The 12,863-nt window shown below is 42.3% G+C and overlaps 2 protein-coding genes and 1 long non-coding RNA gene across 4 annotated transcripts; 1 reads left to right on the forward strand and 2 right to left on the reverse strand.

The window, feature by feature from the left end:
- Positions 1-253: 253 nt before the first annotated feature.
- On the reverse strand, positions 254-4,994 carry LOC130186865 (cytochrome c oxidase subunit 5B, mitochondrial). Its single transcript, XM_056404173.1, has 4 exons — positions 4,837-4,994; positions 3,146-3,216; positions 1,791-1,890; positions 254-784 (listed from the first exon to the last, which is right to left on the reverse strand). The coding sequence occupies exons 1-4, from the start codon at positions 4,940-4,942 to the stop codon at positions 672-674; spliced, it is 390 nt and encodes a 129-aa protein (XP_056260148.1). The 5' UTR covers positions 4,943-4,994; the 3' UTR covers positions 254-671.
- Positions 4,995-5,077: 83 nt separating this feature from the next.
- Positions 5,078-6,573, forward strand: LOC130186866 (uncharacterized). The gene is made up of 2 exons (XR_008830354.1): positions 5,078-5,578; positions 6,193-6,573. It is a non-coding gene; the product is annotated as an uncharacterized LOC130186866 (long non-coding RNA).
- Positions 6,574-6,714: 141 nt separating this feature from the next.
- Positions 6,715-12,133, reverse strand: dbnla (drebrin-like a). Of its 2 annotated transcripts, none has more exons than XM_056404172.1 (15): positions 11,756-12,133; positions 11,594-11,649; positions 10,706-10,818; positions 10,545-10,619; positions 10,120-10,260; positions 9,952-10,029; positions 9,728-9,879; positions 8,899-8,953; positions 8,680-8,745; positions 8,484-8,595; positions 8,139-8,399; positions 7,849-7,902; positions 7,562-7,653; positions 7,387-7,456; positions 6,715-7,248 (listed from the first exon to the last, which is right to left on the reverse strand). In XM_056404172.1, exons 1-15 carry the CDS (start codon positions 11,836-11,838, stop codon positions 7,112-7,114), a joined length of 1,545 nt encoding a protein of 514 aa, XP_056260147.1. In that variant the 5' UTR covers positions 11,839-12,133; the 3' UTR covers positions 6,715-7,111. The 2 variants fall into 2 exon arrangements, with proteins under 2 accessions (XP_056260147.1, XP_056260146.1); XM_056404171.1 differs by having other exon boundaries at positions 7,562-7,656.
- Positions 12,134-12,863: the final 730 nt, after the last annotated feature.

Consider the following 12,863-nt stretch of genomic DNA (forward strand, 5'->3'; position numbering starts at 1 on the left):
ATATTTAAAAAAACCTCCCATTTTTGCACAAAATATATAAATTCAAGCACTTTCAAAGATCTATTTACATCTATTTTCAAATGCCATGCAGGCCCTCTTTTCCCCTAAAATTTAGAAACTTTCGAGAATATCAAGCAGACCCTGCAGACAGCAGCTCAGTGTGCTGATCACTGATCTGAGGTCAGCCATGTTCTTCACTTCAATCTTCTCCAATCAGAAAAATGCGAACAACAAACTCCAATTGAGAGCAGGATAATTTAAGTTCAAGACTTTATTGGTTCAATAAAAGGAGTAAGTGGACCGAGTGTAACATACAGTACATATGTTAATGTAAACTGCAGCTGAATGGAAATGTTTGCAAAGAAACTGTTGTGTCCCAAACCACATCTGATCCCTGTGTAAAGGTCACATGTAAAAGCAAAGACTGATGAGGTTAGAAAGTGGATCAAGTACTGAGACAGAACGAGCTGAAGACCAATCAGAACAGGACACGTACGCTAAGACCAGGAAGTAGACAGAGCCACGAATGTTCCTGGAGATTGAAGTAGGGAATCGTCTCCGTCTGATTCTTCTTCGCCTCGTTCTGAAGGAATATTTCACAGAGAAGCTAACGAGGCTGCGCACATACAGCTGTGATAAACACGCCTATAATAACAGAGCTCTGGTATAAGTTAGTGGGGGAGGTCGTAGTGGACCAGTTTGTAGTAGGAGCCGCAGGATGGGCAGCGCTGGGCCTCGCCCTCATGGATCCAGAACCAGACCACAGCTGTGTTGTCTTCTTCACCTGCAAACAGGAAGTGGGACGACGTCAGAGACACAAACAGGAAGTAAAAGTCATTGAACATTTAACATTTGATTTGAATGGAACCAAGATGATGAACACTAACCCCCAACCTTCTGGGACATGGGCTGATACAGACTGATGCATTATGGGAGCATTAAAACTACTTCTTGACAGATTAGTTTCCATTTTAGAGTGAATTATTTTCCTGTTGATTTTATCACCATTATTTTGTTTCGGATTTATGATTTATTTATGATTATGTTGATTATATAAACTTTTCAATTACAGTTATAGTGGATTTTATAACACAGGACAAAACACATTTTAATTTCTTCATCTGTGCACATGAAGGGCGCCATATTTCCATTTCTAAAACAGGATATGGGGGCATAGCAAAGAAATAATATGACTGCATCACTTCTTTAATATTTCACCTTCAGTACACACAACACAACAAAACACAGGATGTAGTTGAGACCACAAACTGCACAGGTTCTGCTGATGTGTTGTTGTGTGGTAAAATGTTTTATTCTGTGTGTGAAACTGCACAACATGAGACTTGACACGAGTCTTTGTAATAATCCCTGTTTGGTAATTTCATCAAATCCTGTCTGGTCTCAGACCTCCATCTGTGTCCACATCTCCATCTCTCTGAAACTCCATGTTCAAAATCAATACTGACAAGATTAAAATTATTATTAAGTCAAATATTCAGTTGAAATAGAGACAGACACTGGTTTTATTGTCAGTCTAATGCTGCAAACCTGCAGCTCCAACCTGGTAAGAAACCATGATGTCTGCTGAGTTTACTGTTGTTTGTGATCAAAACACTGGAGGTTCTGATTGAGAGCTACAACACTGATCATCCTAAAACACTGATGTTATTAATGAAAGTTTAACTGAGAAATTCTACTGAAACTGACGTGATCAGAGACTCAGACTCTTGGTTTGTTAAAGTGTCACTGATCTAAACCAGATATAATGGTCAAGACTTAAAGAAACTTACAGACACATCCCACAATCCTCTTGTTTGTGATGGAGGGAACGATGTTGGGGTCGTCCTTGGTGCCGCTGTAGGCCTTTGGCTTCATCATGTTGTAGGGATCCTGAAACAGACGGAGAGATCACAATCAGCTCAATCTGAAAATCTGTGTGTGACCAGGATCAATTACTGTGATTAATTAAACGCTGCACTTAAAGAAAGGTCCAGACTCCACACACTGAACAATGTGACATCACTCCCTGAGCTCCAGACACCCCAGCAGAGAAAACACTGACAACAAGTAAAATCGCTCACGTCTGAGATAAGTGAACTTCATGTCCCAGACTGTCCCGTCACACAGCTGCTGGTCTCAGATAACTCGCTACAGACTCACGATTAACAAGCTTATTTCTTATCTCCTAAAAGACTAATTATTTAAAACTGGAGCAGCTTGTTTGAAGTGTCTCAGCTGCAGGATAAGAGATTCTGATCGATACGCCGCCTCCGCAGGCGACTGTGTGGACGACCTCATATCCATTCTCTGCAGCTTATCCAGGTCGAGGCTGTGGACGTATTGATTAGTCCACCTGCTGTCATCTTTATCCTCCAATGAGCTCTCACTGTTTACAGCTGAACTCAGACTCTTTATCTGTTTGTGTGTTCACCATGAAAAGGGTGAAAATCCAAATCACAGAAGTTCATCTGATCACCTCATTAATATTCAAACAGCTAATGATCTGAAGTGTAAAGGGTGTTTTCTGGCTGTATCGTCACTGATGACTAAACCTGAATTTTAATTAGAATGTTTTATCGCCATTATTTTCTTCAATCATTTATTTTACAACTAAAACAATTAGTCACTTAATCAATCAACAGAATAATATCAGCTATTGTAATAATGATCCTTCGAGTCATTTTCTCCAGCGAAACTGCTGAAACATTTGTTGTTTCAGTCTCACACATGTAAAGTTTTATCTCAGTGTGACCTGAAGCTCTTTGGGTTCTGGACCGTTGGTTTAATAACATGAGATTTCTGAAGACGTCATCTTGGACTCTGAGAAAGTGACGGCCATTTTAAAGTTTAAATGATTAATCGATTAATATAGAAAATAACTGGCAAGTTAATTGATAAGAGTAATCAGCTTTTATTTATTTTATTTATGTTTTACAGCGTTTTTATTTCCTCTATTTTATTTTTTATTGTCATTTGTCTCTTTTACTGTTAATATATTCAATTTTATTGGTTTTTATTTTTCTTTGTCTTCCCCGTTTACTTGTTCTGTCTTATTATCACTATGAATGGCATTAATCTGTACGACAGGTGCAACACTAATAGAGCTTGTTTAACTGACAGACAGAAACCAGACCCGTGATCTTACCTTTCCCTCCTTCATGTTCTCCATGATGATCCTCTCCAGTCCAGTGGCCTGCTCCTCATCAGTGGGAATCCCTGCAAATAAATGAAAACATGTCTGAGGAATAGGCGAAGGCGACAGGTGAGACGTCATATTCAATAACCGCCCTTTCACATACAGTGTTATTTTTATCCCGCTAAATTGTTTGAGCTAACAAGCAGATGACAAGACAGCCTTGGTGAGGGTGAAACATGTCGGTGGGTTTCCAACAAATAGCAGAGTTAGCAGCAGAATCCGGCTGATGATCTGTTGACTTTTTCTTGATTTTAGAAGGTAAAAGACGTGAATTCAATCCCTGCAGCAAGCAGCCATTAAAATGGACTTTTCTTCAAATGTTATTGAACTGTTACTTCTTATTTCATCAACTTAAAACACGATAAATGTGCAAAATTTCGACACCCTACTTGTTCTGTAGCAGCTATGGCCCCTTTCAGACCTCAGGTGATCTGATCAAACGTGTCCTGGGCCACACTGACAGACCGACTACTCTAGTGACGTCCTCTGCCCTCTGTCACAGTCTGATTAGTCCTGACAGTTTCATGATGACTAAAAAATAGTTTTTACACTTGTGACTGATGCATTTTCAGCCTCTTCCTGCAGATCACTTCAGGCTCTGAGATATATTTCAGTCTGCCCTGCTCACACAGCAGATTTAACTACCACCCAGTGATGTTCAGGTCAGGGGAGGGAGGAGGGGTGCTGTGGGCGCCAGTCCAAAAGCTTCAGCTTAGTTCATGGTGGATTTTGAGGTCTGCTTTGGATCATGGTCCTGTTGAGGGAAGCAGCCTCATCTTACTTTCTTTTTCCTGACTGACTGCAGGACATCTGCCTCCAGAATCTGCTGAGATTTAGTGGAATTTATTCTTCCCTCTATCTGTGTATGTTACTGGCTGTAACACGACCTCAAAGTAACACTGTTCACCAGCTAGCAAACAAGGTGTTAATAAGTACTGATTAAACAACACATGCTGCAATTACAGATTACATAGTTCTGTATTTTAAGTTGTTGAAATAAAAAGTAACAGCGCATTAACATTCAGAAATAATGCTCATTTTAATCCGTTTGCTGCAGGAGTTGGGTTCACGTCTTTTACCTTCAAAAATATGAAACGTTAGCAGACAACTTTTAATCCTACTTCTTCCATTATTTTGTTCCTTTCAGAACCTTTGTGTCCTGTGAATTTACAGTACAGTTAATGACCTTGTTGTCTGAAGGTCCTTTACAATTACACCGGTATGATCTAACTTGATTTAGTCCATAAACCTAATAAACAGAAACCTTAACAGCTTCACTTTCTATATCTGAAGTCACGTTATCTTCTTTAACACCATGGTTAGCACGGTTTAGCTAACGTTAGCTGAGCGGGTTTTCGTTAATATAAATAAAGTTAACGCTGTTTTGGACCCGGTAAACATCCGACCACAAAAACAAAACACATTTGAATGTTTGTAGAAGCCGCTGAATCTGTTATTAAAAGGTATTTGTTAAATAAATCACGTTTGACCTTTTCGCTAAGGCTGCTGACGTTGCTAATGCTAGCCGGCCAGCGGGCGGATGTCTTCCGCCTCTACTCGCCGCGGACAAACCGCTGTTTTAAAGTCAGATTTCACCGCTCTTTCATGTTTCGGTGTCTCGGTGCCGGTTTCGTCCTCACCTCCAGTCGCCATACTGCGGGTCAGGGCGGGGGCCGGGGCAGCCCGGGCAACCCGGCAGGCTGTAGCAGCTCTGAAAGTCGAGCGGAGCAGTAACCTTGCAGCCATTTTTCCTTCTTCACTGACAGTACACTCTTGTCGCCCTGTGATGACGTATGGAATTTATTTCACCGTCGCTTGGTTCAGACGTCATACTTAACGCTGATAACGGGTCTAAACATTACTGGGTAAATACTAATATTAGTCCGTGCATGAAGTATAATTTTTGTGCAGTTGTATGTTGTTGTATGTTGTACGCTGTTAACTCTTTGTGTGTGATAATGTCCCATTAAATGAAGACGTGCAATTCAATTAAGCGCATCAAAGCATGAGTTTGTTCCATTATCCAACTTGTACCATAAAAATTGAACAAGGATGTCGAGAACCGGAAACAGAAACAGCTCGCCTTCAAAGCATATACTATATATAAAAATGGAGGTCGACTCTGGGTCTGGAAAATAAAGCCAACGCGGAAGTGCTAATATTCTATAGAAGCAGAGTGTTTTTTGGGCGTGGCTACTGCGTGATTGATAGATAACACAGGGGGACCTGCCTGTTAATCCGGATATGACGTCAGAGCGATGTGTTGTTGTGTTTTCAGTTGATCAAAGTTAGCTCCAACATGTTGTTTACCTGAAAATGTCTTGTTCAGCGTTCAGTTGTTGTCAAAGAAACTCAGAGGAGTCGAAGGTTCATATTTTTCCAGTAAGTACATTTTGTTTAAAGTCTATTTTTTAAGTTAGCATCCCTATATCACAGTATCACAGTTCAGCTGAAGATGCACCTTGCTAAGCAAGCTAGCCAGCTAGTGCTAGCGTTAGCTGATAACCTGTGTCAACCTGGGTTAGCCCGTGGAGGTGTTCAGTCAAAGCCCAATAAAAAGGTGAATTTAATCGACGTTAATCTAACAACTTTTGGTTTGTGTTTCTCCACGTGACCCAGTTTAATTGATCTGCGTTAGTGTAATGCGCAGTGTTAATGTTGGTTAATACATTGTCCATCAAGACGTCGTGATAGTTCAAGTTAAGATAAAGTGACGTTTACAAAATGTGTAGAGAAAATATTTGTCATATAGAAGATTGTTCATTTAATACTCAAACCAGTCCTCAACTGAAGCAGACATTCATGCACACATAGTCACACTGTGACTATTGGTGGAAAGACTGTGGAGGAGTGGAGGGAAAACGTTTTCTATCTTCATTTATAACTTTTAATTGACGTTATTTATAATTATTATATTTGATGTGTTGCAGTCGGAGTGGTGTTTGTGTCAGCTGATGTCTCATGATGATGTCAGTCCAGTGTTCCCTCTCTTTTAGCTCTGTGTTTGGTCTCCACCAGCTCCTGAGGGAAATCTGTGTCTTTAGCTTCTTAATGCTGCACTATGTTCAGCAGCTGCTCTCGGACCGAGTCTCTGCTGTTTGCTGCTGAGGAGGTCGAGGACAGAGGCTACGGCCCAAGAAGTTTATATATTCAAAGATGACAAAGACTTTTACTGAACTGTTCTTTTTTCTTTTCTGTTAATTTTATTCTTAAATTGCATTCACCATGTCCTTAAGAAGGTCTGAAAAGCTCTTCAACACCAAGAGAGAGAGTTAAAATGAGCGCAGTGCAAAGACTGGACACTGACTGTTTTAATGTGTTTTATTAAGAGTTGCTGTATATTGGGTAAACTTTAAATAAAGGGCTGATTTGTTTTAGCATTTGTAAGTGTCCTTGATTTTTAGTTTTAATTCATCTATGTGTATCAGCTGAACCTGGATGAAACTGATGCAGTATAATGGAACAGGCCTGCAGTAAATCCTCCTCATATATAATGTTCAGTATTTACTGAATCTGTTTGAGAGGTGTTCCTAATATTTTGTCAAATCTAATTCCTATAAATGGGATGGACAAAATATTAGGAACACCTCTCAGTACAGAGTTAGTTTATACACAGTGGTGTCAAAGTGTGAGACACTTTCCCATGAAGCCTCACATGTTGCTCCACAGCAGCTGTAGTGTCGCTCAGTTTCATTTACACAGGAAAATAAATAATGGATTTAATAATGTGTGGTACAAACACACTTATACTATAAGAACAGCTTTTATTGTGAGTCTGAATCCAGTGATGTTTGAACAGAGACTTCGCAAACGAGTTTATTTCGTCACTTCCTGTCTGTCAGCTGATTGGTTCTCAGCTTCATACCAATGTTTGCACCTGAACTTTGTGATTTACATGAAGGACGGTGAAGAAAGTCAGAGAAGCTCCACGTAATTGGCGGGAAACATGCCGTAGTGTCCGTCAGGTCCGTAACCCCTCCACCAGCCCTCGTCCAACATCTCTATCCCGGTGATGATGTCATCGGGGTCAAAGGTGATCTCAGTGTCGTCCGCTGTGGAAGACAGAAAAGAACAATGAATATTTACAGTAACAGTAAAATATACATCAGCTTAAGGAGCTGTGTGTGTGTGTGTGTGTGTGTGTGTGTGTGTGTGTACGTGCGTGCGTGCGTGCGTGCGTGTGTACATACCAGCCTGGTAGTCATATATCGCTCTGGCACAGATGTTCTCTCCGTTGGTTTCTGCCTCCTGTTCTTCAGCCTGATGTTTAAGACAAGTTCAAATGTTTCAGATCATTCTTATAATAATTGATTATTGATAATTGAAGCATTAAATCAGGTGACGGTGAAGAGAACTCAGACTCACTGTGTCCTGTTGCTCGTGGACGTTTTCATACAGGTCGTCCTCTGCTGCCGCCGGCTGCTCCGCTCTGTACAGATCCCCGTGAGAGCGATACTCTGCTGTGGAGGAAGAGCAGGTGAGTTACTGACGTCAGTGACCCTGAATCTGTGAGACGTTTGTCTTTTATCAGTTATAAAATCAGCACCTCACATTTATAATCGGGTTCAGTACTTGATTAAATAACTTCATTACTGTTGGGGTTAGTTACGTGAGGTCATTGATATCATTCTCTGACGGATCAGGTGTCGTACCTGTCGTCACTTCCTCTGCGTCGTCATCAAACTCATCAGACCACTCGTCCTCGTCTGTGGAAGTCACACACAAGTCACTGTTAAGATCTACCTGTCATTCTCAAATCAAAGCCAGTTCTTGATTCAGTAAAAAGAAAAGGAGTCTGAGTGTCAGGTTCAGGTGAGTGTGAAATATGGAACAGGTGAGTAGGTTCAGAACATTTAAACCCAAAAGGAACTTTAACTCATGAATGTGTTCATCATCCCAAACAGGCGGCGCAGAGCGAGAGAGGATTTGTGGTGTGTCTGACCTGCAGGCTGAACAGGTGAGCCTGTGGTCTCTGGGGGGGGCACAGCTGCAGCAGGTGAGCGAGACAGCACAGGTGAGACAGGTGTGACAGGAGATGGGAAGGTCACAGCTGCAGCAGGTGAGCGAGACAGCACAGGTGAGACAGGTGTGACAGGTGTGACAGGAGATGGGGGGGTCACAGCTGCAGCAGGTGGATGCTGAGGCTGCACCGGGGTTTCTCTGTCGAAGGCATTCTGAGATACAAACGGACTCCGCAGCCTCCCTGAGGGACACCGTGAAAACATCAGAAAGGTTAATCACTGCCTGTTTCACCAGGTGTTATTTACACCAGGTGGTTGTTGTTTACCTGGTCTGGGCGCAGCAGGAGACGCTCTGCCGCCGGCCTCAAAGCTCTGCTCCCTCTGCTTGAAGATGTCTCTGGGGTTAAACGATCTCTGAGAGATCAGTGATCTGGCTTCCTGTCAACGACACACACATTCAAACCAGGAAGCGACATGACTCTTCTCTCACAGGTAAACGTTTGCTGCTCTGTTTGTCCTCACGTTAGCTTTCTGCACCGACGCTGCAGAGTTGATGCCCGACTTCCTGGTTTCTTTTTCCGGCTGGTTCTAAAACACACACATGATGTTTGTATTAAACAGCCTGAAGGATTCACGCTGTTACAGATTTGTTGAAGCAGGAGGAGTTAGGACATTTGTTGGGGACTATTTTCAGTGGCGGATTAATCCACATTTCATTCTGTCTTGATAAATTTTTCTCACCCGTCTCTGCTGCTCCCTCTCTCGTTCTTCTTCTTCTCTCTGCTTCTGATGAATCCTGACACACACACACACACACATACACACACACACACACACACACACCACACACACACACACACACACACACACACACACACACACACACACACACACACACACACACACACACACACACACACACACACACACACACACACACACATTAACCTCCTGAGGGCTGAGAGGCTCCAGAGCAGAAACTTGTTGCTAGGCTACAGTTGACCCCCATTATACAGTTCATCATTTTCCCCAAGTGATGAACATTTTCTCTAGAGCTTAAATGAGGGAATGAATTGATCAGTGGAGTGACAGAAAGTTGATTGGCAACAGCTTTGATGACTAATTAATTGTTTAAGTCGTTTTTTTTTTTTTTTTTTATAAAAATGCAGAAAAATCAAAATAATTCACAGAAAGCAGCTTCTGAAATCTGAACATTTGCTAGTTTTCATCATTATAAACATTAACACAGGCTTCAGAGAGTGATGAGCTCTTCCTACAATCAGGTGATGATTACAGGAAGTAACTGTCTGATGATAATGATGATGATGATGATGATGATGATGGAGTAAAACAGCCTGACTGTTGGTTGTTGTGTTGAACACAAACAGAAGCTATTTGACGAAACATTTCCCAACAAATGAGCAACAAATATAAAATAAAAAACAATGAAAGTCTGGAGTCAGAGAGCAGGACCAGCAGATGGAGGATGAGGAGGCGTCAGAGCTGATTTTCTCTGTTGGGGATGAAAACATGTTCGTGGGGCGTTTGAGGCCCCAGGTGTCAGACTCACCTCTCCTGTTCCATCTGCTGCGCTCTCTCCCTCTCCTTCCTCTCCCTCTCCTTCCTCTGCCTCTCGTCCAGCTCCCTCCTCTCCCCCTCCAGCCTCTGTCTCTCCCGCTCTGCTCGCGTCTGCTCCTCCTGTCGACGAAGCCGTTCGTCCCTCTGACGAGGAAAAGTCCTGTTATTGAACTACAGACGCTCAGCGCTTCGCATGTGATGAATATGAAGAGAAACCTGAGTTTGGTCCCAGAAGTCGTCCTTCCTGGTTTGCTGAATCTCCTCCACAGCGTTGACTTTGCGATAAACTGAACCCTGAGGAAGCAGCAGAGGATGAGAGGGGAAATTATCAGTCTTACTTAATTAAACAGGGTTGTGCTGCACAGGACGCTGATGTCTCCTCACCACGGGTCCTCGCGGGGCGTCTCTGTGATCTGTCTCTTTGTAGAAATTAAAGTTTGCTCCAGACGCTTTGGACACTTTGGTCAGGATGGTCTCCGGCTCCACGTCCTCCTCCCCCCGGGCGTTTATGGTCACATGGGCTCCCTGCGGTCACACACACGGTGGATGGAGCCACAAATGGGCATTTTGGGGGAATGTTAATACATTTAAACAGGAATTAAAGATGATAATTTAAAAATAACAAAAATAAAAGGCAACATTTTTGGACTAAGATATTATTTGGTTCACTGAAGTTTTTTAATTCAGGCTGCAGGAAACAAAACCTTTATTTTCTTAAATGTGAATCAATAAAAAGATAACTGACTGCTTTTATATCATAAATATAGAATAATATATTTAATAATTATAAAGAATAAAGTCAGACTGACCTTCAGGAAACTGGCCATGGAGCTCACATGGTTCGCACACATTCCTTTACGAGAGTCCTTCACTCCCTCACCCGTCTGATGAGCACATGTATGATCACACACAGGAAGGACACACTGTTTATGTGTGTGTGTGTGTGTGTGTGTGTGTGTGTGTGTCTCACCCAGTTTATGAGGACAAATTTGGACAGACCAGAGTTGGGGTCCGGGACACGACAGAAAGCGTACATCACCTTCCCACTGCTGAGCTCCTCCACCATCTCCTCCAATCCACCATCTACACACACAGACACACACACACACACACACAGACACACACACACACACACTTTCATTTCGGACATACTTGTACTTGGATATTGTTTTATACTTCTACTCAAAGGTAAACATTTAAACTTGAACATTTTAAATAAACAGGTTATGAAATACAATGCAGTGGTAAAAATGAAAGTAGTGTTTTGATCTGTGACGTCTTTGTGACGTCAGTGTGAAGTCGTGTCTCCTCGTGTTTCAGAGCTCGTTGCACCAGAGAAACGTTTCCCTCTGAGCTGAAACTCACACTTTGTATCTGAACTTAGTTTCTTCTTCTTTCCTCTCCCATGAATCATGTGACGAGCCCTCAGATTTACCTGGTGACCCTGCGGAGGGGCCCGACCCCTAGGTTTGGAACCAGCGGACTAAGCTCTCGTTGGTTTTTAGAGTAAATGATGTATGAAGCTTCACCTGCAGCAGCTGCGGCAGTAAAACGCTGCAGAAGCACCGATGACTCAGGATCAGTTGTAATGATAATAATAACATATAATCATTTAATGTCAGTGTTTCTACATGTCTCTCCGTTGATTGGTCGTCTCTCTGAACTCCACTTCCTGCACCAGTCTGCACTGATCCTGGTCTGAATGTGGCTGCAGGTAAAACAGCTGTGAACCAGACTCTGACTGTCACACTGTGATTCAATCAACACGATTAAAAGTCCAATGACTCGCAGAAGTGAGCTTCTTTAACTTTGAGTGAAGTGACAGGAGTGAAAGTGGAAAGTGAGTTGAAGGTCTTACCTCCTTTCTCTGCCAGACGGATGTCGTTACTGTTCCCTTCATAAGTGAACAGCACCCTGGAAACAGTCACAGGACAGACACATGATCCCAGGGTTCAGTCAACCAGGAAGTGAAGTCTGTTTCTGACCCGTCTGTTGTTTTCTCTAAAAGATTTAAACTCACCAGTTTGTGTCCGACTTGCCGTCCACCACCTCTTTGTAGGCGGCCATGAGCGCAGGGCCGTTCTTACTCAGGTTCACGGCCATGTTAGTCCGGGTTTCCTCACTCACAGTCCACACACACACACACACACACACACACAGGAGAGAGAACCCTGAGCAGAAAAAGAGAAGAAAGTGCAGGTGGGTCTGTCAGAGGAGAGTCCTCGTCTCAGAGCAGAGGCACCGCGCTTCGCTCTGAAGAGTCGAACCAGTCGAGGAAGAAAATCAAAACCTGATCGACCACATTCTCACAGAAGTTACTCCCTTCAGTCACAGTCTCCCTCCATCAGAAAACACACTTTATTCCTGATTCCTGGGCGTGTTCCCTCCTGTGTGTGTGTGTGTGTGTGTGTGTGTGTGTGTGATTCATTATTTGTGATTGTTGCGCACAGAGGAAGAAGAAAAGAAGAAGAAGAGAAGGAGCAGGAAGCATCTACCGATACATTATGTTGTGTTTTAGTGCCGTGCGTCTCAAACTGTTTCACATCAAACGTGTGACGCTGTCAGTAAAATAACAGACCGCTAAATAACTTTATGCATCTTTAGTTATAATCATCAGAATCACAGAACAGTTTCAGGTTGTAGAAACATATTGTTTCATGTTTTTAAAACAAAAACGGCAGAAAATGGAAGAAATGAAGCTGTAAAGTTACAGTCTGTTCAGACCTACATCTGAAGTGATTTTATTCTTTAACTTTCCTTAAAATCCTAGAAATCTAACTGAAAATATTAATTTTAAACTCACTGTTTTAATAAATGTTGTGTATAAGATCATCGTGAAAAGCTCCATGTCAGCGTCTCTACAGGACCGTATGAATACAGTGATGTTCATGTGAATAAAACAACAATAGACAGAGTCCAGAGGGTTGAAACTATCTTTAATTAAAGGAGTGAACTGAATTCAGCGTCACTTCTCACTGGGAAACATCCATGTGGAAACTGTGACGGCTGCAATCACAAAGAAACTGTGGAACATGAGAGGAACTTTTTAAAGTCTCAGGTGGAACAAAAAGGGATCAAACGTATAGATTTTACAAATAATTATAATTATTTTCATTCACCTTGACGAC

This window comes from Seriola aureovittata, chromosome 18, assembly GCF_021018895.1.
Source record: "Seriola aureovittata isolate HTS-2021-v1 ecotype China chromosome 18, ASM2101889v1, whole genome shotgun sequence".
Lineage (NCBI taxonomy): Eukaryota > Metazoa > Chordata > Actinopteri > Carangiformes > Carangidae > Seriola > Seriola aureovittata.

Excerpts from the sequence above, each read along its gene's own strand:
- LOC130186865 (XM_056404173.1), bottom strand. The coding sequence starts at position 4,942 with ATGGCTGCAAGGTTACTGCTCCGCTCGACTTTCAGAGCTGCTACAGCC. Across the intron at positions 3,217-4,836 it reads CCGCAGTATGGCGACTGGAG|GGATTCCCACTGATGAGGAG; the intron begins GTGAGGACGAAA and ends ATTTATTTGCAG. Across the intron at positions 1,891-3,145 it reads AGAACATGAAGGAGGGAAAG|GATCCCTACAACATGATGAA; the intron begins GTAAGATCACGG and ends CGTCTGTTTCAG.
- dbnla (XM_056404171.1), bottom strand. The coding sequence starts at position 11,838 with ATGGCCGTGAACCTGAGTAAGAACGGCCCTGCGCTCATGGCCGCCTAC. Across the intron at positions 10,261-10,544 it reads CCATGGCCAGTTTCCTGAAG|GGAGCCCATGTGACCATAAA; the intron begins GTCAGTCTGACT and ends GTGTGACCGCAG. Across the intron at positions 8,596-8,679 it reads CGTCGGTGCAGAAAGCTAAC|GAAGCCAGATCACTGATCTC; the intron begins GTGAGGACAAAC and ends TGTCGTTGACAG.